General features: G+C 38.3%; 1 protein-coding gene across 2 annotated transcripts; it reads left to right on the top strand.

Moving 5' to 3' along the window:
• Nucleotides 1-239: 239 nt before the first annotated feature.
• Nucleotides 240-21177, top strand: AP4E1 (adaptor related protein complex 4 subunit epsilon 1). Of its 2 annotated transcripts, none has more exons than XM_015638698.3 (21): nt 240-389; nt 725-796; nt 1688-1811; nt 3983-4056; nt 5514-5635; nt 6339-6498; nt 6983-7149; nt 7723-7796; nt 9580-9702; nt 9791-9900; nt 10162-10301; nt 11551-11663; nt 11799-11917; nt 12599-12901; nt 13427-13541; nt 13912-14047; nt 14606-14861; nt 15568-16146; nt 17516-17700; nt 18378-18535; nt 18980-21177. In XM_015638698.3, exons 1-21 carry the CDS (start codon nt 240-242, stop codon nt 19138-19140), a joined length of 3441 nt encoding a protein of 1146 aa, XP_015494184.1. In that variant the 3' UTR covers nt 19141-21177. The 2 variants fall into 2 exon arrangements, with proteins under 2 accessions (XP_015494184.1, XP_033372825.1); XM_033516934.1 differs by having other exon boundaries at nt 308-385; nt 18980-19140.
• Nucleotides 21178-22491: the final 1314 nt, after the last annotated feature.

The following is a 22491-nucleotide window of genomic DNA, read 5'->3' on the forward strand; positions in this document are numbered from 1 at the left end:
AGCCCCCTCAGGCCGCGCTCCCTCAGGGCAGCGCTGCTGCGGACGGCTCCGTGTCCGGCTCACCGCAGGCGCTGTCCCACACCGAACGCGGGGCTCCAGCTCCACCTCCCGGCCCAGCCGGGCCCGGGGCAGCGGCTCCGCCTCGCCCGGCTCTGCCGGCCCTCAGGCCGGCCCCACCTGCCGCCCCGCCCCGGAAAGGGCCGCCCGGGCCCGTCTCTTCCGGCAGCGCTGGGCCCGGCATGAGCGACGTGGTGGAGCGGACGCTCAGCGCCCTGCCCGGGCTGCTGGGGCAGCACGACCCGGGCGGCGCCGGCGGCCCCGCCAGGCTGTCCGCCTCCTCCCGACTCGGGAGCCTCGTCCGGAGCATCACGGCGCTCACCTCCAAGCACGTACGGGCTGCGGGGCTGGGCTCCTCTCCCTTCCCGCTCCGGGGAAGCCGGCGCAGTGCTGGGCTGGGGGCCCGGGGCGCGGCGTCTCCCCTCGGCCGCGGGGCTGGGTCGGGCTGAGCTCGGGAGCCCAGGATAAACCCCCCGATAAACTCGCCGTGTTTGTGGGTGGCCGCGTTCTGCCGCTCCGGGCCACGGGCTGGGCAGGCAGGGCCGCTGTGCTGAGGCGAGCGGCCCCGCGGTGAGGTACACACTGCCTTACCGCCGCTCCCCCGAGTCTTCTCTCACATGGTCCCTGTGAAATCTACGCCAGGTTAAAACAAGTTTAATTTTTCCAGGAAGAAGAAAAATTAATCCAGCAGGAACTAACCAGTTTGAAAGCAACAGTTTCAGCCCCCAACACAACACTTGTAAGTTTTGGTAGTGGCTGCAGGCTGTGGAACAGCACACCGAAGGTGAAGGAAGCAGTGCTCTCGCTCTTTATGACAGGTGGATGTGCAGGTTATCTGCACTGTAGATATTTAAAAGTACCAATACACATGGTTTTGCAGCATAATTCAAGTAGTGAGACCACTGTTACTCTCTTTGATGTGAATAAGCTGTAACAACATGACCCTCCTGTCATTCTGTAGTTTCTGAAACAATGCAGACAGCAAAGCTGAGTGATGCACTGCTGCCATCAAATAACGCTCTTTGCAGGCTGACATTGTTCTTACAATTAGTTTGTGCTCTTTAAGAAGCTGTGCTTCTTGTTGTATGCGCTATTGTCATGTCTGAGTTTCAAGAAATGTGTTCTGGTTTGAGTTACTTAATACATATGTCAGTCCCAGTGAAGATTTTTGAAGGAGAAAAATAAAGTTTTATCTTGCATGTAATGAGAAACTATCCTAAGTCAGGGTAGTAAATGATAAAATAATTTGTATTAACAGTGTGATCATCATAATGCTTCAGATCAGTAATATCTTTTTATGTTGTCATAGTTAATGTACTGTTGATCACATGCATGCTAATCAAAATAAGAATGTTTTTAGGGGTGGAATAGAGGGAGTTCTGCCTTTTTAACAGATATTTAATACTGCTTTGCAGAAGAAGTTCATGGCAAAGAAAAATTATGAATATTGAGATTTTAGAAAGCGTGTGATTAGACGTGTTTCTGTTGTATTTCAGTGTGTTTTCTAGGCGTGTTTCTATGTGTTTTCTTCTATCAGAGAGATAAAGCTCTCTGTTCCATTAGAGCAGTGAAGAAGAGCATAAAATATGCTGGACTTAAAATTTTTAATAATTTGTTTCTGGTATTTCAGAGACTGATGAAAGAGTGCATGGTGAGGCTCATCTATTGTGAAATGCTAGGCTATGAGTCTTCGTTTGGATACATCCATGCAATCAAACTTGCCCAGCAAGGGAATCTTCTGGAGAAGAGAGTTGGTATGTGCATGGAGCTGTAGCCTTTATAATGTTCTCAAATTCCCAGTTTTAAAGTTTTTTAGGATTTATAATTAATGTCAAATACAACCTACTCAAAATCTTCCTCTTCTTTCTTGGTCTTGTTTCACAGTGTGTTTCTTTTTGAAATGATCTAAATCCTTGGCTTGTGAGGTGCTCTGAGTGTGCTTGCAGCACAGAAGGAAGGGGAAATGAATTTATCATTGGTTCTTTCGTTGTTTTGAATTGTGACACCAGTAAACAAACAATTTAAGAGAATAGTTGTTAAACACATCAAGCAGAAAATGAAATTCTGTCAAGATCTAGTTTCTTTTCCAAGTACTGATGCAATATTAGACAAAGATGGTTCTGTCAGACAAATGTTTTCTGTTTTGGTGCTTGTGGAATTTTTTTCTTTATTTTAAAAAGAGTTGTAGGGAATAAGGCAAAGAGGGAGGCCCTTACAGCCTAGAGGCAGAAGTTCCCAAAGAAATCTTGGAGGCTGGTTCAGATTTATTTGAAATTTCACGGGATTGATTTCCTTTCCTGCTAGTGTGGCTGTTACTTCAGACTACATCTGTTGGAAACAAGTTATCTGTCAGCCTATCTCATCCATAGAATTTCCTTGCAGTTGCTGATTCAGCTGCCTGGTGAAGACATTTCTTCTTGTTTGCAGAGAAAATGGTTTAACTCCAAGCAATACCATGTCTGCATGCACAGAAGGAAGGCAGTGTCTTGTGGGATATGCTTGTTTGATATCCTTTCTTTGAATTTCATCCAGATCATCCACTCAAGTATTGGAGTTTCTGAAAGAATCCATTACAAGTGATGAATTAAAGTTGCTTTTCCCTGGGTAATGAAAGCCAGTGTGCAGATGCTGTGGTAGGGATTACAAAATCTTGTCTTCACCAAATCTGGGAAGGCAAGTGATCAGCTGTTCTGAAGAAAGCTTTGTGGCTTCTGTAAGTGTCAAGAGCCAGTGTGTCTTGTTATTAATCAGATTGAGACCTTTCCTTTCTAGGGCTCTTTTTGAGAAAGGTTTGGTGAAGCAGCACTTTTTTTGTTTTTAATGTAGGTTGCTTAAAGTTCTCTGGACACAAAAAGCCCTTAAGCTTTGAGCTGATAAAAGGCTGTTATCAGAGATGCGTGTGTGTTTTGGTTTCTTTTTTTGTTGTTGTTCTGCAATTATATGTGATACATGAGAGTGATCTTTTCAGTTCTTGGTGCAATATAGCAGAATTTGTACTGAGGAATTGTCAGTTGAGCTGGTCAAGATGAGTGACTCCTGTACCCAGTGTGAGCCTTGATTCAGGAGAGTGAGCTCTCCCTTTGTGTATGTGCTGAGCTGAGCATGGCCATGAGCATAAGCAGATAGATCAATCTGATAGCCCAACCAATACAGTTATTTATTTTCAAGTTGTTCATTTTGATCCCCAAGCTCTGTATGAACCAAGAATTCTCTAAAATCTGTCTCTGAGGTACAGTTCTTGCTGTTTTAGCACACTCTCCCTACCCCCCAATTAAATCCCTTAGTTTAAAAGCAGAGAGGGGCCTTGGAGAATAAAAGGTTTCTTTTCCTGGGTTCTGGAATGGTTTCCTCATTGTTAAGAAATAACAAAGGAGTTCTTTGCATAGGATCGTGGATTTACTTTTGTATATTCCAAGTTGAATATGAAGAGTAATTTTATTATTTGAAAAAGAAATAAAGTAACAGATACAAGGAAGTGCACTTGAGTTGTATAGTCTAAAAGTAATAGACTTTTCCTTGTTCAGAGAAGACATTTGTTTTCCAGGAAGTGATTTGTAATATAATGGTGCTCTTGACTGTTCTTTAGATGTAAAAGTATTGTAATATGTCTTATTTCTCACAGCTTATGAATTCTTACCTGTTACTTATTGCAATAGCTGTTATTATTTACTGCATTACTATATTATTATATAATAATTATTATTAGCTGTTGCTATTTACTGCAACTTAAATGTAACTGAATTTCCTGGAAAAAGAGAGTCTTGATATTTCAAACATGAGCAACTTATCCAACAAAGATTTTTTTGTTGGGTTTTTGTAACTGTTTGAGTTAACTCTTCATGTCTTACAGACAGACATTCTTAAAGTTTCTGTCAGAAAGTTGTTTTTGCTTGAAAACAGTAATGAAGGCTGCTTTCTTTTATAGGTTACTTGGCAGTTTCTCTATTTCTACATGAAAATCATGAACTGCTGCTGCTACTTGTGAACACAGTTGTGAAGGTATAGTGGTTTTGTAAAGGAAAAAAAAAAAAAGAGAAAATCTTACAGGCAGGAGAGGCTGTTTCCATGTGCCAGGAGATGAGCCAGTGGGGAAGAAAACCTGGTTGGACAGAGAGCTTTGGCTGGAACTTAGTGGGGAGGCTGTGGGGTGAAGAACCTAGACCAGTTTTTCCCATTTTGTCATGCAACATCTAATTCCTCCCTTAAAACTGATGTTTCTCTCTCTTAGATATTCCTCTCTTAAATTTTCCTCTTAAAATTTATTCCTCTCTTAAAATTGCTGTTTCTTTGATTAGCAAAGACAATCTGAAATGGTTTTCCCTGGCTTTTTAATTTTATCTTGATATTCTTGCTCTTGAAGCCATATTTTAAAAAGTTTTTTCAGAGGAGATATGCCATAAACTTAACTTTATAAATGTAATAATTGCATACATTCTCAACTCCAGGAGGAGCCATGCATGCATATTGCAGTGTTAGCTTTGGCTCTTAACTGATGACAAGTATCTGTTGCCATCTCTAAGCTCATCTGATGACTTTGGCACAAAGTGGAAATACATTTTGAAGTGCCAGTGAAAATGTATTACTGCTGTCTCTTACATGGAGCAATTATGACTTACTATAACTCTTTCTGTATAATCTCTACTTTTATATTGCAGTAGACCAAAGTCCCAGAAATTATAGATTGAAAATGATGCTTATTTTGTTGCTGTGACTGAAAACTGTTTTATGATATTTAAAAATATGGCTTGAAACTCACAAAGAACTAAGCCAAAATAAAGACTGAAACTTATCTGGGAAAGATGAACAAAGCAAGTTATATCAGCTGGAAATCTCACACATATAATTAGTTTTGAAAAATAATTGTAGTCTTCATAAATTCATCCTTTTTTTGTTTAAAGTTACAGTGAGCTATACCTACTATATTTAATTGTATTTAGGACAGACTGAGATTGTTTTGTAGAATGTTACTTGTAATGTGCATTTGCTTCTTAAGAAGTAGGTAATATTTTAGTGTACAGATAGGTAATTGGCAGTATTATTGAGCTGCTCATTTTGTTTGAAATTCTTTTGGCTAGATCAAAAGCAGTAGAGACAGTTCTGTAGAATTCTGTGGGAAGTGACTCATCTCCCTGATCCAGACAGGGACTCAACATATTTTTACAATCATTTCAATAAACAGAAATTGATTGTAGCTCTGCATGTTAGTGTTCCACACATTTAAAATAGGAATGAAGTTCTGTAAGATGAGTGTGAGGAGCTGTCTGTTCTCTCTTCCTGTGTAAGAGAAGATCCTGATGAGCTCAGTGAGAGCTGGCTCCTCTCTAAAACCAGCACGATGCTGGCTGGGGGTGGGTTCTCCAGGGGGCATAGGTCCAGCCTGCTTGTGAAAGATTTGGGGGATATCTGTGCAGAATTTAAAAGTCTAAGAAAAAAAATTATTGTCTTTTATGTAACAGGACCTGCAGAGCACTAATCTTGTAGAGGTGTGCATGGCATTAACTGTTGTCAGCCAGATCTTCCCACGGGAAATGATTCCAGCTGTTCTGCCCCTAATAGAAGACAAGCTTCAGCATTCTAAGTATGTATTCATTGCAGAATTTCAAATGGCCTTGTGAAGCTGAATCACTTAATTTTGTAAATAGTTTTAGTAAACTGGTGTTTCTTCTCTCAGTTGGTCTTTTCTAATTATCACCTTTAGAAATTAATCCTCTCCTTGTGTTTTTTCTTGCATTCTTGTCTCATTTATTTGCAGCTTGACTAAGTATTGAATAGACAGTTTTTTTCATAGCCAGTGTGGATAGGTAAATGTAATTGAATTTATTTGCTGGACTCCTTTTAAACAATATGCATGAAGAAATATTTGTAGAGTAGGTGGGGAAACAGATCCAGATCCTTGAATTTCACTGATACTTCTTTTCATAAAGCTCTTTAGAGAAAGTGATAAAGGTGTATATATGGATAACCTTGATTTGTTTAAATTGTAGTTTATCCCATAAATAGAGGAGAATCTGTAATTGTTGATTAGAAAGGGAGTTGCAGAATGAATTAATTCAGTAATTTCTAGACATGTAACTTCTGGAGCTGCATCTGTGACCACAGCAGATGAGTCATGGCCTATGTCATTGTTTATTTGGTGGACATTGTTTTAAATCATCACTCTGAATCCATCTGTACTAGGCTTTAAAGTTGGCAAATCATGATGTTCTGGGGTCTGGCAAATTTTTTTGTAAAGTCAAGTACTTATAGTACACTTGTTTTGTTAAGTGTAAATCTCATTTCAGGGAAATTATCCGAAGAAAAGCTGTTCAAGCTTTATATAAATTCTATCTCATTGCTCCTAATCAAGTTCAGCACATCCACGATAAGTTCCGGAAGGCTTTATGTGACAGGGATGCTGGAGTCATGGCTGCTTCTTTGCATATTTATCTGCAGATGATTAAGGTAGGCAAAGAATTAGAAGCACAACCAAATTTGGGAGATGTTTTTTATTTTCAATACACGGTGTGCTCTGCAAAGGTTTTGCAGAAAGAACTCACTTGTAGTAGTTAGAAAAGTTAATTTATGTGGTGATGGGTTACATTTGTTTCTGCCAGTTCTCTATTTAGCTGGAGAGATCCACTTGCAGGGCCTGAATGCTCAGAATTGCTGGGCCCCTGGCTAGAGGGTCTAAGTGCTACAGTATAGGGAAATAAAGGGAAATTTCCTTGTCAATGTGTTACATCCACTCCCTTTGCAAATGTTTGAGGTGAGAGCATTGGCTTAAAGCAAAGAGCTTATGGGTGCTGAGGGTTGAGAGCAGAGGTCTTGATTTAAGGAAATGATGCCATCAGTGTAGGTATTTTGATCTTATTCAAGTTGTGGATTATTTTTGCTTTCAAGTTGTTGTATTGAAATATTTGATTTGTATTTGATTTTGATTGTGTAGGAAAACTCATCTGAATACAAGGACCTGACTGGGAGTTTTGTAACCATCCTGAAGCAAGTGGTGGGAGGAAAGCTCTCTGCTGACTTCAACTATCACAGTGTGCCAGCACCATGGTTACAAATTCAGCTTTTAAGAATTTTGGGGCTGTTGGGAAAAGATGATCCAAGGTAACCAGATTTTTCTCTGTAATTAATAATTTGAAGGTACAAAGAGTACAGTAACAACCTGCACCTCATAGACTGTAAGAGGCTTTCAGTGTCGAAATTTGTTTTTAACCAAGACAGTGAACAGATTTATTTCTGCAGAAGTAGTTTCTTAGCTTCTGGATTGTCTAAACAATTGATGGTTGTGGAATATGATTAAAATGTAATTTTACTGGGACTTCTATTACAATGTTACCAAATAATAGTGGAAATCTGGAGTAAAGCTATTTTTAAAAAGTGCTGTCATTCTGTGAGGACTTAGTTGTCTGTTATCTTTTTCCTACTGACCATTTTATTTATGCAAGCAGCAAGGGAAGTGTTTTTTATTCTTATAATATGGAAAATGCTACTTTTGCAAGCTTCAAGCATCCTGTTAAATGCCATTTAGGATCATGTTACAGAACTCTGCTGTGTTAAAACAAATTTATGGATATGAATAATGTTTTACAGATTTCAATAACAGCTTTGAACTGTTTGGCAAAATAAGACTACATGCTTATTAGTGCTGCAATTAATTGTAAATATTTTCTTAAACAGGACGAGTGAACTGATGTATGATGTTCTAGATGAATCTTTAAGAAGAGCAGAGATTAATCATAACATTACATATGGTGGGTAAGGTTATTTTATGTAATTATCAATATTTGAAAAGTTGAAATAAGCAATAAAAGACAATCCTGCTGATGCATCTGTGTGTTAGAAATGCTTTGATCTTCTCTTCACTGCCCTGAGAAAGGCAGCAGTGTGTATGGACAGTATCAGTTCTTTGCAGCTGTTTAGGGTTTCTCCTCTGGGCACAGTTAATAAACATTGCACCTCCAGAGTTCAGTGATAGTGAAAGGATGTCTTTGGCACATGTCTCAACTGAAAATTTCTAAAACATAGCAGAAGGTTCCTTCTGGTAGAAGTTCATTATCTTCTCAGTAGAGAAAGCTACTTTTGTTGCTACTAGAAAGCAAAAGGAATAGTTGGATTGTTAATATTTTTCCTACTAAAAAGTTGAGCAATTTGGTTTTTTAGTTTGTCTTCTCCCCAGGTCTTAATACCTCCCCAAAATACCAGTTCTGATGCTCTAGAACCCTACTTTAAGAGCTGTTTCACTACTAAAAAAACCTACCACTCCAATTTCTTTATTATTAAATAAAGCCCTGCAGATGTGCCAAAGTCCCTGTGCTAATGGAATGGAAAGAAAATTGTGACTCTTAAAACAACAGTGAGGGGTAAAACAAAAAAGGAAGATGGCCCAAAGCTGTAGATGTCTAACACCTACATCATACATATGTTACAGAGTATTGTGTAAGCTTCATTTCCATAAAAAGGGGAGCTTTGGGGAAGTATTTCCTCTTAGTAAATAATAAATGAGGAAACATCTGTCAGATGTTTAGAGTATCCAGCTGATTGCTTCTGTTCTTTTAGGCAAGAACATACAAGTTACTGGGAAATGTGTTGACTTTTAATAAAGACTATCTGCACTTGCCAAGAGTTAAACATTAAATTTGTTTTGAGCATTTAAAGGGACAAAGTGGGCAGTTCATTATGATTTATACAAGGACATACATTTTAGTTATGTAGTTTGTGTTTACTTATGGCAAGCATTATATAAAACTATAGTTGATAATCCCAGACAAAAGAAAAATGTAATTCTGAGTGATCTTTTTTATAAAAAGTCACTGGTTATGGCATGTTCCTTGCAGGCAGTTTTGTTGTGTGCTATTTCTCAGATTTAGTTTGTAATGGCTAAGGAAGAGAGGGGTTGTCTATTGGACAGTTCAGTTAGTGACTGAATTACAAGAACAACTGAAAATTACATCATGATTTTAAGCCCTAATTAATTTGGGAGCATGACTTGGTCTGAATCTTTGCCCAAATTGTTGCCATAAAGGAGTGATTGTACTGTTTTTGTATATTGTTCAGTTTACTTTTAGATTTTTCTCAAATTGTACAAAGCTGTTGGGTTTCTTTTCTGGTTTTGTGTTTTGATTTTTTTTTTTCTCAAGAATGATCTTGGGATGAATTTGGCTGTTGGTAGTAGCCAATAAATGTTATGAGTTATCAAAAATAATTTGTCTCAAATCCTTTATAGTTGCTTGTTGGCTTTCTGAAGACTGTCCCAGTCCAGTGCCTTGAGCAGCTGTAGGAGACTTCAAGGTTTGAAGAACTTTAAGGACAGAAAGTTGTATGCACAGTGACAGGGGCTAATTAAAACAAGTATGTACTAAAGGAGATAGACTTTTACCTGCTTTTCTTTGTCTGATGGTACTTTTTGGTTAGATTCAGTGGGAGTGGGCCAGCACTGCCAGTCCTTGAGGAACACTGAGCTCATTTGTTTGTTAAAAAATTTTGGATTATAGAAGTATTCAATACACATTAATTATGTGTCTTCTCCTTCTGCAGCCATCTTGTTTGAATGTGTCCAAACAATTTATACCATTTATCCCAAATCTGAATTACTTGAAAAGGCTGCCAAGTGCATTGGAAAATTTGTTTTGTCACCCAAAATAAACTTGAAATACTTAGGTAAGGATGCCTGATTTAATTACACTGTCTTTAATTTGGCCATACTGGTAGCATTGCCTGATATCACTTGTAATCACTTACTTTCCAGGTTTAAAGGCTCTGACCTATGTTATCCAGCAGGATCCAAATCTGGCACTTCAGCACCAGATGACAATAATTGAATGTTTGGACCATCCAGATCCCATTATTAAAAGGGAGGTCAGTGAATTTCTATATGTCAAAAATTAAGTAAATTATTAAAGTGGGTGTTAAGTTTTGTAAAATGAGTAGTCTAAAAATGTTATGTTTCCATAATTGTGAAAGAGCAGTTACAGACAGTATTCATGTGACAAGCTGTGTAAATAAGCATTCTATTTCATTTAAGAATGGTTGCTCAATTTGGTGTACTGAAGCTGCTGTTTGTCAACTTCCTTTTTTGAGTCATCAGAACCAATTAATTTTTTGTGCTTTCTCTTTCAGACTTTAGAGCTTCTCTATAGGATTACAAATGGGCAGAATGTAATTGTCATAGTCCAGAAGATGCTTGACTACTTAAAAGAAAGCAAAGAAGAATATGCTATCATCAACTTAGTTGGCAAAATAGCAGAACTAGCTGAGAAATATCCTTTTATTTTTCTGAAACTTTGAAGCCAGAGCTCAGGCACCTGTAGTATTGATACCTATCAAAGCATCTTTCCTGATCTTGTGAAGTAGGAAGTGTTAGAGATGTGCTTTCCATCCTTTCAAATGAAAAGGAAGTATGCAAAAGAAAGCACGTACAAAAATGACTACAATGTTTCTTGTATTTCACTGACAGAAACTAATTGCACACAGATTTTGTCTTTGGAGTTTAGCATTAAAACTTCGTGTTTTAAATTCAAACTTTGAAGCCTTATACTACTGCATGGAGAGAGATGTGTCAGTGCTACTTGAAGTGCTGCTCTGTACCTGTGGGACTGATCTTCTCTGATAGAACTCTTCATTGGTATATGGATTTTAAGAGCAGCACACTTTGAGAGAAATAAAGAAAATATTTTTTAAAAATGCCATAAAAGATCAAAGTGATGATTAGGGATTTGGCTTATGATGGGGCATAACTGTTAGACCTTCCACTGCCTGATTTCTGTGTGTTTTTGTCTGATAACTTGAGTTGTAAGCTCTTGATAACAGAGAGCTGCCTCATCATCCTGTTTGTGCAGTGCTTGGCATGGAGTGACGTACTAAAAAAAGCTCTTTTGTCCTGCAGCCCTGCAGTATGCAAAAACTAATGCAATAATACTGAAATTTCTGTACTGTTAAAAATTTCCATACATTAACTGTGTGTTTTCAGGACTTGCCTGAGAGAAGGCAAAAGCCAACTTTCAAAGTTAGCAAAGGCTGATCAAAAGTTGAATATATTAAAAAAAAACAGTGAGGGTTTCTGTGGAGTGTTTTTGTAAAAGTGTTTTTGTAAAATTTGTAAATCAACAGCAAAGCATTGCTGAAAAGAACTGTTTTTTTATCATTGATCAAGTTATGCTGATAAACAAATGATTATCTGAAAGCCTAGCACAGGACAAGTGTGAGCTTAAAATAGAGTATGACAAATGTGAACATATCTGTTCCTAGTGTGTGAGGCCTGCATAAACTCAGCTTTTTTAACAAAGCAGTAACTTAAGACTTTCCTAACTGAACACCAGTTTTCATGACATTTACAGGAAACACTTTCCAAAAGATACAGGAATATTTAATCTTTAGTTGGATGAGACTGATATTTGTCCATCAGATTCCCAACTTACTGAGAAGATCACGATGGGCAGTCCTTAGGAAATTCCCTAAATAAGAAAGAAAAGTTATGCCTTGATATTTTGTTCCTTAACATCTGGACACGTATGCCCCTAGCAATGAGTGGTTCATCCAGACAATGAATGCTGTGTTTTCAGTTGGAGGTGATGTTGTGCATTCTGATATCCCAAACAACTTTCTGAGGCTGTTGGCTGAAGGTAACTCCCCACATGCTCTGAAGAATTAGGCATGTTCCTTAATAATCTGTGTTTGTTTTCTTTTCTTAAAACGTACTTTGAAATATTTGGTAGGATATGTTGTGTTTCACAGAAACTGTGTTGTTTTCTGTCTAGGATTTGATGATGGAAAAGAAGATCATCAGCTACGGATGTATGCAGTACAGTCTTATTTAGCATTACTTGAGGAGGAAGATAAATTATATCCACAGAAATTCCTTCAAGTTATGAGTTGGGTAAGGTAGACACATGGTCAGAATTCCATACACAGATTTGAGGAAGCTGTCAAAGGTGATAATGTTTTTAATAAATATTTATTAAACTTTAATTTGTAGTCATTTGAAGCTGGACTTGAAGTCCAGCTGACATGCTGAAATCTATTTTAGTGACCTCTTTGGTGAGTGAGGACTATGAACTTGTGGTTTGTGGAAAAGCTGACTTCCTTTAAGGCAGGTGGATGTTGGAATGGTTTAGCAGGCACCTGAATCTGACTGCATACTGAGAGCCTTTCTGTCTCCATCCAAATAAGCCAGATGTGGTTGTGAGCAGCTCTTGTAGCCCTGCAAATGACTGGCCAAATGCTGTGCTGGTGTTATCTGATGCCTGGGGAAGCTTCAGCTGCCACCCAAGGGAGAGGCTGCAGTTTGAGGAAATGGTGTTTTGTCAGGGCTTTCTTTTCAGGACAGTCATTTGATTTTTAAAAGGCCAAAAGTTGGAGTCCGAGGTAAACACAAAGGTCACTTCAACCCTTTGACATATAAAACACAACATGGTAAAGAAATAACTTTGAATATGTTTAAGTAATAGTTTCTTGAATATGAGCTGGATTTTATTGTCTTCTTATTTAGTATTATACTGTAATTTCAAAACTGAAAGCAATGCTCTAAATGTGTATTTTTTCTGTTCTTTGTGGATAGGTGTTGGGAGAATATTTCAGTCTTGTTACAGATGTTGATCCAGAAGTTATTTTGATAAAGCTGCACAGCCTGCTGAAAAAGACTTTTGTTACTTCTGAAACTAAAGCGTGGATAATGGCTGCAGTCACCAAGATAGCATCACACACTTCCTGCTCAAAAACAGTGGATGAACTAATCCAAGAATTCAGCAGCTCTCTGGATACATGCCTGAGACAATATGCCTTTGAATTGAAGCATCTGTTTGAAGACAAAGCACTGATGAAAAGCTTGCTTCCATTTGATGCTAGTTGCAATGACCTGGTGGTAAGACACATGTCATGTGTGTTTTTCATGAACCTCTTTGTAGTTCAGGGGGATGATTGTTTTGGTGAAAAGGTGTTCTCAAAATTAATGGGGTTTGCAGTTCTTCCTGCGTGCAAGTCTATGTAAAGTGAGTTTTCAGAAACACTTTTTCAGACACAGTGTTCTGTACTGAAAGGTAAAGAACCATGGTGTTTTAGTTAAGCTGGAGTAGCTTTTAGCAAAATTATCATTTCATACACTGGTTTATTTTTAGTCTGCTTTTGTTTTTTCAAAGATGAGTTAGGCCTGCTTTAGTGATACAGTACAGCTTTTAGATTCAAAGGGTTTTCCTCCTATCTAAAAACTACTGATTTGGACCATGAAATTTCAACAGTAAAGGATGGAAAAAATTCTGTCCATATAGCATCTTAATTGGTAGCTATTGGAGATGTGAAGACCCTGATTTGCTGAAAAGACACAATATTCTTCTGGTAACATCAGAACAAATATTTTCTCTGCCTTTGCATTCCTTTCAATTCTATGTAGGTAGATGCTTCCTTATCTTTTCTGGATGGGTTTGTGGCTGAGGGACTTGGTCATGGTGCAGCACCATATAAGCCTCATCACCAGAGACAAGAGGAGAAACTTTCTCAGGAAAAAGGTGATGGTTTACTGCATTTATTTAATACTGGTAAATTACCTGATAAGTATAGACAAATTAAGTGTACAGTTAATTTATCTTCTTAAAATAGTAGTATCTTAATGCAGCTCTTGTCTGTAGACAAGAGCTAAGTTCACCTTAAATTTTAGTTCTACCTCTGTGTAGTTGATGTATATAGATTGTTGTTCTGCAGGTGAGAAAGTCTTACTGTAATCATTGCTGGTCTGTATTTGATTTGAAATTTACAGGGATTATTAAAGTGAAAGCCTGAGAAGTCCAGCAGTACAGGGATATATCTATTTTCAAAAAATAGATTTCATTCTTACTTTTTTTATGCCTTCATGTAATTTTAAAATTGTCTGTCTTGCAGCTCTGAATTTTGAACCTTATGGATTGTCCTTTGCTTCGAGTGTGTCCTCATCCGGTGTCACAGGCAGACAGTCCCCCACTGGTTTATCTCTTGGCTCTGATACATCTGGGAATAGTGCTGAGATGGGGCACAAAGAGTGAGTTCATTTGTGTTTGAAGTGAACATTTAAGCTTCTGTTCTTGTCAGTATCATGGGTCTTTGTTGCTTCATTGCATGAAACTAAAAAGAATGCAGTTGAATTTGGAAAGCTCTGTCACATAAGAAGAAAACCAGGTGATGGCATCTGTATAGTAACTAGGAAAACAGCTGATGTGGCCTGACTCTTCTTCCACTTTCTTCACAGACAGCAGCTTAGGGGATAGTTAATGCAGTAAAATTGAGACAAGATTGCCTGATGATTACATTGTTTATTATTTTCCCTGCTTTCTTTTTCTAAAAGATAAAAGTGTAACATTGCTCCTTTTATTTTTAGTGCACTACACATTAATTCCATATCGATGTTTCATACAAATTAATAATTTCATTTATACTCTGCTAAACTGGTATGCAGGAAACCTTTCCGTAATCCTTATATTTTATGAGCATAAATATCCTCTGTCAAAGTACCAAAGCAGTGAATGGTGTTTGAGTGTTGGCATGTTTTTATGAACATGTTCATATGGCTGATCCTGCTTTGTTTTGTTTGCCTTTTTAGGGCAAATACTCTGAAACTTGAGGGAGTACGCAAACTGTGGGGAAAAGAAGGTTACCTTCCAAAGAAAGAAAACAAAGTAGGGAAAGGAAACGAGCCAGAAGCAGCACCCTGTGGCAGCTTATCAGCAGGGCAGGTGGGGGAGCCTCCTGCATTGCAGCCTGATCAAGGTGCCAGCCTGTCTGAGGAAGACAAAGAGAAGCAGCAGTTGGCATCAACTTTGTTCGTTGGGCTGGGATCAAGTGCTGGTGTCAGCCTGGTAAGTGATTCTTTTGAGACTCAACAGTCTAAAGTTTACATATGGTCTTTAAAATTACAGATACTTGTATGCAAATTGAGATCAAATTAGTGATAAGACAAGCCCCACCCAAGTCATTGAAAAACTATTGAGAATTGCTTTTGCAGTGTGATGTTTTATTGAAACCTGAAACAGCTTGATGAAGCAACCTGTGGGGCACATCTGGTTTGGTAACTAGAACTTTCCTCTGTTTACATGTTGTGCTCCAAGTTTTAGTGTCAGTTTTCCTGAACAACTCTTCCTTGGCCCAGCCTTGCAGAGCTGTCACCATTCATTTGGATGTAAGGCTAGAACTGACACCCTATGGCAAGACCATTTTTTAATTTATGCTTGGTAGTACGTGGAACATAAAATAATTGACTATGAGGTAGTATTTTTAAGACTGGCATCATATTAGCCAGCTCAAATCTTAGCACTGGAACTACCTTTGCTTAATCTTTAATAAGAGTTCTTAGTTTCTTAAGAGAATCTAGAGTCATTCTTGCATTATAAGCTAATTTAGTACTCTTGTAAGAGATACAGCAGACCCCTGGATCCATTAAAATGTTGGGAATCTTTGTCATCTCTTTTGATTCCTTGCTCCTTCCTCACTGTTGCATGCTATTAAGAGTAGCTCAGCTGGTTGCTAGGAACTTGTCCACCTTTTTTTTTTCTCTTTCCTTTTCAGATGGGCAAAGCAGACACAGCTACTCAGAAGTTCAAAAGGAAATCAAAGATAAATGAAACTCAGCAGTTGAATGAGGAGGCATCAGACTTCCAAAACAATGCTGCTTCAGATTTTGGTCCCTTACTTGATACAGTACCTTCTAGTATGGAAGACTCTGAAGGAAGTACGCACACAAGTTTAAGGAAAGCCTCTCCTTGTTCTTCAGATATTGTAGAAGACAATTTAGCATTTGAAACACCTCAGTCCCTCAGAAAATCTGTGCTGGATGACAGACTTTCAGCTAACAGGCTGTCACAGTCATCTTTATTTGCTGATAGTAATACTGAAATTTTTCAGCCTTCTCCAAGTGCTCAATGTGAAAGTGCCAGTGAAACACCATTAATCCCTTCCTTATCAGAAGAACTTGAAGAGCTTCCTCACTCTGAAGTAGTGGGACTTTGTCAGAGTGATGCCTTAGCTCTGCATTTATGTAAGGTGTGGAGAGATGACTCTCTGTTGCTCATTATTTTTGTTTCAAATAAAACCACTTCTGCACTTCATGCTGTGAACTTAGTGTTTGAAGAGACAGAACACTTTCAGGTAAGAAACTTTGTTTCCATTGTATTTTAAATTCACTTGAACTTCTTGCTTTTTGCTTGCATTTAACTGTGCAGTGTTTGGTTTAATGGGATAGCCATGCCTTTTTCCAAAGTATTTCCTTAAAACCTATGGTGCAGCTGTTGCACATATTTTTAAAAGGAGGTGAAAGAAATCTTACCATAAACTTACAGTCATTGGCTGTAAAAGTTAGCCTTTCACTTTTTCAATTCACCTTGGTTTTGTTTGCCTCTGTAAAACGAATATGTGTGATTTTTCCATTCTGAATGCAAAGACTAAGCCAAGTGGAAACCTCTCTGGTCCTGCTTGGAGTGGTAAGACTTGAGTTCACCTCAGTGTGTAGCTTTCTTTTGTCTGGGTGTAACTATTGTGCTTGTGCATTCATTTGTATTTACCTGATAAGCAGATGTGATGCTTTCCTGACACCAAATTTATGTAAGCTTCTTTCAATTAAAAAAAAAAAGTGAATGAACCAGTCATGATTCACTGTCATGCATTTAGTTGAGGTTGCAGAGGAGTTGATCAGTTTATTTTTTTACATTGGCTACATTAGGGATTTAAATATGATTGGTAAAAGCATGTTATAGTCATAATTAAAATTTCATTTAAATATTTGGAAACATACTTGGGATTTGCCAATTGGTATGACTGTCCACAGACTATGCTAAAAGAAGCACAGAATTATTATACAACTCAGCAAGTGATAATTGGATAAAAAGAATTAAGCAGATAGTTTATTTTAGAATTGACTTAATCAAGGAACTGCTAATTGGTTATGGAGTCCTTTTCCTTTCCATTTCTGACTTGAATCAAACTTGTCTTGCCATTGATAGAGAGTGACCATCTCCTGTCTAGATTTTTCCTGTAATTCACTTAAATTCCCACCCAGACCACCACCACAGATAGAATTTCTGTTGCCAGTTTATTTGGAGAGCCAGGTACTGCTGAGTAATCTAGAAATCTTCCTTTTTATTATGGATGTTTTCTCAACTTCTTGCTTTTAGTGTATAGCTTGAGGTATGTTGTGATGCTTTTTGCTTCTGTATTAGTTTATGCTGGGACTGTGCTACAGAATTCAGGTTCTTGGTGCTGTTCTTTGGAGCTGGGAGAAGTCAGTTGTCAGAGATCAATTTCACTGGTGCTGTGCATCTCATAGAATGTTTGTAGGTGTTAATGATGGATTTATCCTTCATGAGGGCTGAGAAATGGTAGCTCTGTTCACTTGTCAAACACTCCAGGAAACATCAACAGAAATAAAAGGCACTTACACAGTTTTATAGCTGTATCTGAATCACTTACACAGCTTGACAGCAAGACTTATATTCTTTATTCCTTTTATGATATTATATAGATTTTGGAGAGTGCCACCTCCCAGTTTACTGTAATTGAAGCTGAAAGCGTGGAACATTGCCAGAAATGTGTGAGGATGATCAAAGTCTGTACACAGGCAATTCTTCCTGGCTCTGTTGGTTACCAGTCAGAGATGGAAACTCGCCTTCAATTTTCAGTTCCTTTATCATTGATGGACTTCATCAGGTAAATAAAATAAGCTGCAGTTTTTAAAAACACTTGAATTCAGCTCAGTACTAGACAAAGGTAGGATGATTTGGGTATTGACTAAGAAAATACAAAACTTCACCTTAAAATCTAAGATGGCTTGTAAAGATAATAAAGGGTTATTTTACACTTGCAAAAATGGGGTAAAGTTCCAGCAAGGAGTACAAATGCAGGGAGAATGTTGACGGTAACTGTTTTTGAGGAGGCTAACAGAACAGAGAACAGAAGGACATGATGCTTTAAAACATGGCATAATGTAAACATGTCAAGAGGAAACAAGTGTTTTGAGTGCAGAGATGAGAACATTGTATGAAAAGGTTGACAGCTTTTGCAGAGAAAGAAAGCTCATTCTTTTCGTTTTTGAACACTGCTTTTATTTTAGGAGTAGGAAAAAACAAGTGTCATTTGTCCAACAGACTTTTCTTTTGAAGTGAAATCTGATTTTTTTTTTAATTTAGAAATATAAAACAAGGAATAGAACTATTTTTTAAATGTTATGCTGGAAAGAGGAGCGGTTTGATTAGACTAATATGTATTTATTTATTGTGTGCTCTATTGTCCAGTTGCTTCCATATTCAGGGGTTTTTTTAAGACCAAAGATATTCTGATTTATATGTATATTATTTGGCTAAGAAATGTGGTGAACTTCCTTTTAGGCCAATGGAAATGACTACAGAAGACTTTGGGAAGCTCTGGTTGTCCCTTTCCAATGATGTGAAACAGAATATAAAAATGTCATCTTGCCAAGATTCCCTTTCAGCAGCCCTGGATACACTGCAACAGAAGCTGAAACTCCACAGAGTTGACATTATAGGTAAGAGAAAGTATGTGTAGGGTTGCTCACAGGATAATTTGTCCCAGGAAAACAAATGCATAGAAGAGAGTATCTTAGATGTTAAGGCAGGGAGTGCTTGGGAGCATGGTAAACAAGGACTGGTGTGCCATGGACTTTGTTTGCTTCACTCAGGGATCTGTAGGAAGCTGATGTAAAGGTACAAGTGTTCAGCAAACAGTGGATTTTACAAGGAGGGAAACTTGCACTGTGAAGAGTTTTGGGTAAGACAAAAAGGGAATGAAGCTGTATGACAAATACAAAGCTGGGATTTTGACATGATTTGTGGTGATGTGTTCCATGAGTTAGAGGTGAGAGCAGGGGGAAACAGCACACATAGAGTGTGAAAGATGCATTTTCTGTGAAGTCTGCTGTAGCAGTTGTTACTTGCTAACTGTTAGTTCATTTCTTCCTGTGGTCTCTTAGGTAATGAGGGAATCCTGGCCTGCCAGCTCCTCCCGTCTGTGCCCTGTTTGCTGCACTGCCGCACGCACTCAGGGCTGCTGGCCCTGTGGTTCAGATCCCCTTGTGCTGCTCTTCCAGATGGTTTGCTCTATCAGTGTCAGAAGGTGATGGAGGAATCCTAAGAACAATAGTGCCTGCCTTAATCTGTTTGGTGTGTGAAAGCAAATCACAGATTTATACAGTTGCACAGATAATTACCAAAGCTAAACTAAGATACTGCTTCTTCAAGTATTAAAAGTTTCCTTCCAGCTGGCAATGTCCAAGTGGACTTGTGGGGGAAAACTGGTGACCTGAATTACCCCTACAAAAACATACTCAGGACTGTACAGTACATTAAAGTATTGTTACCTGTGTAAGTGAAATGTATATTAATTTTGTTGTAAATGACTGAAAGTATTTATTTTTATTACACAGCTTTTATAGATGCCAACACTTATTCTTCATGGCAACTACCTAAATATGATTTCAAAGAAAACATATTTCCATTATGAAGTCAGACTTGATCAGTTGTCTAATTTTATTTTGATAATTTTTCTAAAACTATTTTTAAGCACTGCTGGCAACAAGACCCATATTGGTGGTTATATAAAATAACTTATGTAGCAACAAATGCATGGTTTTGAAACAGTTAAAAGATTCTAGGGAGCAAAACACTTCCCAGGATCTTTGATATTCATGGAAGGGATAACATCTAAATAGGTTTTTATAGGAGTCAGGCATGTGAAATTGTTTGGAAGCACCTCCTGGGGAATGTCTAAAGCCTTCAGGTTAGTTCCTGTCTGCAGTTCTTCCTGCCCCATATTTCAGTCTCATTCTCTTTGCACAGGTGTCTGACAGTCACTGAGTATTTGTGCATGTCTAAGATGAAGTTCCATGTGGATCAAGTGGGAGGTGACTGAGCTGTGGGTGCTTGGCTGTGGACATGATGACTCCTTGATTGTTGGGTAGTGAACATGTTATGTTCATTGCTTTCCAGTCCAACCTATAAATTTAATCTGGCCAAAGTCCTTGTGCATGAAAATTCACAAGGGGAAAACATCCATTTATTTTTACTTCTAATTATTTATAGCCTCAGTGTGACTCATCAAACCTCTGATCTGCAGAGATGTGGCTGTGTTGTGTGTGCATGGCTGGGAACTGCAGCAAGGCATGAGGGATTAAATCAGAGCAGCAAACGTGGAAAATGTGTCTGAGCAGATTGTCTCCTCTTCCTGAGGTAACCTCACAATCTTGAAAATCCAGCAATCTTAATTTATTTAGATGCTAGATGAAAAATAGTACTGGTTAGTATTATTTATAGCTGGTCATGTTTTCTATTTAAGCATCCCAGATTGTACACACAGTTCAGACACGGTATAAAGGGATTTTGTGGTGGAATTCTCTCCTTCATGTGTTAATTAGTAGCAAGGAAACTCTTCTATTTCAGCATTACTGATTCTCACCTGATAAGCACTGGTTGTAAAGGAAAATAAAGTATTATTTTACTTTGCTGATGTTTTGGTAGGTGTTCATGAAATTGTTGTAAGAATGTTAATGTGCTGATGGCAAGTTTTTTTTTATGTCAAGCTACTTGTGTTATCACAAGTAAAATCATCCAAGCAAAGTTCTTTTTTTATTGTTTCAGTACCCTCTTACTGAGGAATTTAAAGTGCACTGAACCTGTAAATATATTTAATGTTCTGCATACCTTAATGTTTACTTGGCACTTCGAGACAGTTTATATAAATGAAAACTGATTTAGAGTGGAATAATTTCCAGCAGATGATTTCCCTGCTGGTAAATCAGACTTGTGTTATGCAATTGGACTTCTGTAATCATAGGAACTCTAATACAAATATATGTTTGTGGCCTATGCATTTAAACCATTTCAGCAAGGAGATGTTCAGTGTCCTGGTGTTTAAAGAACTGCAAAGACAACAATGCCTTCTGTTGTTAATGTAATGTTCTCTGTAACCTTTTTCACTGTATGAATAGTGTATGTTAAGGTGTCAGTATTCTGATTCTAATTGCTTTATGGTAACATCACTTAAGAAGTTTGCAGGGAATTGTATCTGTGTCAGTCTTTATTTTTGGATTGCCCAACAAGTACTGTTCTGAATCTATCACCATATTTGCATTTCTTGCAGTTTAATAAAATCCAGTTTTATTTAGAAAAATCAGTTTGATACTTGTTAAATGTTCTTTTCCATCACATATTGCAGTGTTTCTGCCTATTAAGAACTACTTTCTATTTTAATTGTTTCTCTTTGCATCTGAACAGTGATAAAAGACTGTAACATTACAGAAGTCTTGAATCCATTAATAATTTAAATGTCCTGTTTCTCAGTTGAAGGTATCAAAACAGTGAAGGACTACACTTCTTAAGGAGCATTGTGTGCCAGCTCACATTATCCAGTCCTTTCTTTGGAATACTGCCAGAGTGTGATTTTGTTTTTAGGCATCAGAGGACACTTCAGTATCTCTTGTTATTCACAGCTGGCAGGAATAGCATATTTTTAAGTTCAGTGCAAGCATGAGCCATTGCTGTGGAGTTGGGAGCTTGGGAAGTGTGACAGTGGCTGCATGGAAGGTGGTTGCAGGCCTGAGCTGAGCCAGGAGGTTGTCTGGTGTAACAAAGCTGTCACTGTGTACCAGGAATCCTGGCTGGGCTGGGAGCTCAGGCCCTGGAGAGCCTCAGCTTTTCAGTGATGGCAACCCTGATCTTGATCCAGCATCCAGAAACAGAGCTGCAGAGGTAACTCTGCAAAGGAATATTATTCCATCTAGTTCTGTATTGAAACTTCTGTCATGAGTATCCTCATATTCCATAGTGGATATCCATATTCCACAATTACTTTTCTTTTTGACTTGGTCAATTTTGAAGGATGAGCCTGTTTTCCAGGAAGAGAAATGAGGTGCAGAGAAGGAGGAGAGCACATCACCAGTTTACATGAAGGAGCTGGCTCAAGAGGCAACCAGAGACCAGTCAGTCTATGGTGAGTGTGCTGAACTGGCAGGTGAACAGAGACTGGACCAAACCCTTGGGTACCAGGAGACCTCACTGTTCTACTGCTGTGTGCCCTGTGAGTTCTGCACATTTGGGAGTCAGCAGGGAAGTGATTGTATTGGCTCCAGATTTCAACTGTTCTGTCAGCTTCTACCTCCTTACCCAAGTATTTTCAGGTATTCTTATTGAAACAAACACTTTGGTAGGAAAACTGGAAGAAGTGCAACATGGCAATATGAGGCAGGACATTTTCTTAGATGCATACTAAATCTGTTGGATTATATTGCTTTCTGCTAAGTATTCCCAAATCCTCCTCGTTCTGTAAGGACCCAAAAGAGTAAATTCATGTAATGGATGGCGCTATCTTGAGGTCTTCCTGTACTTGCACATAGCTCATAAATGACATTGATGGTTTCTAAACATCAGAAAAATATTTCTCTATTCCTGTAGAGTCCCACCGGTAGTTTTTCAGCATAAAAAGCTGAAT

This window comes from Parus major, chromosome 10 (assembly GCF_001522545.3).
Source record: "Parus major isolate Abel chromosome 10, Parus_major1.1, whole genome shotgun sequence".
NCBI classification, from domain to species: Eukaryota; Metazoa; Chordata; class Aves; order Passeriformes; family Paridae; genus Parus; species Parus major.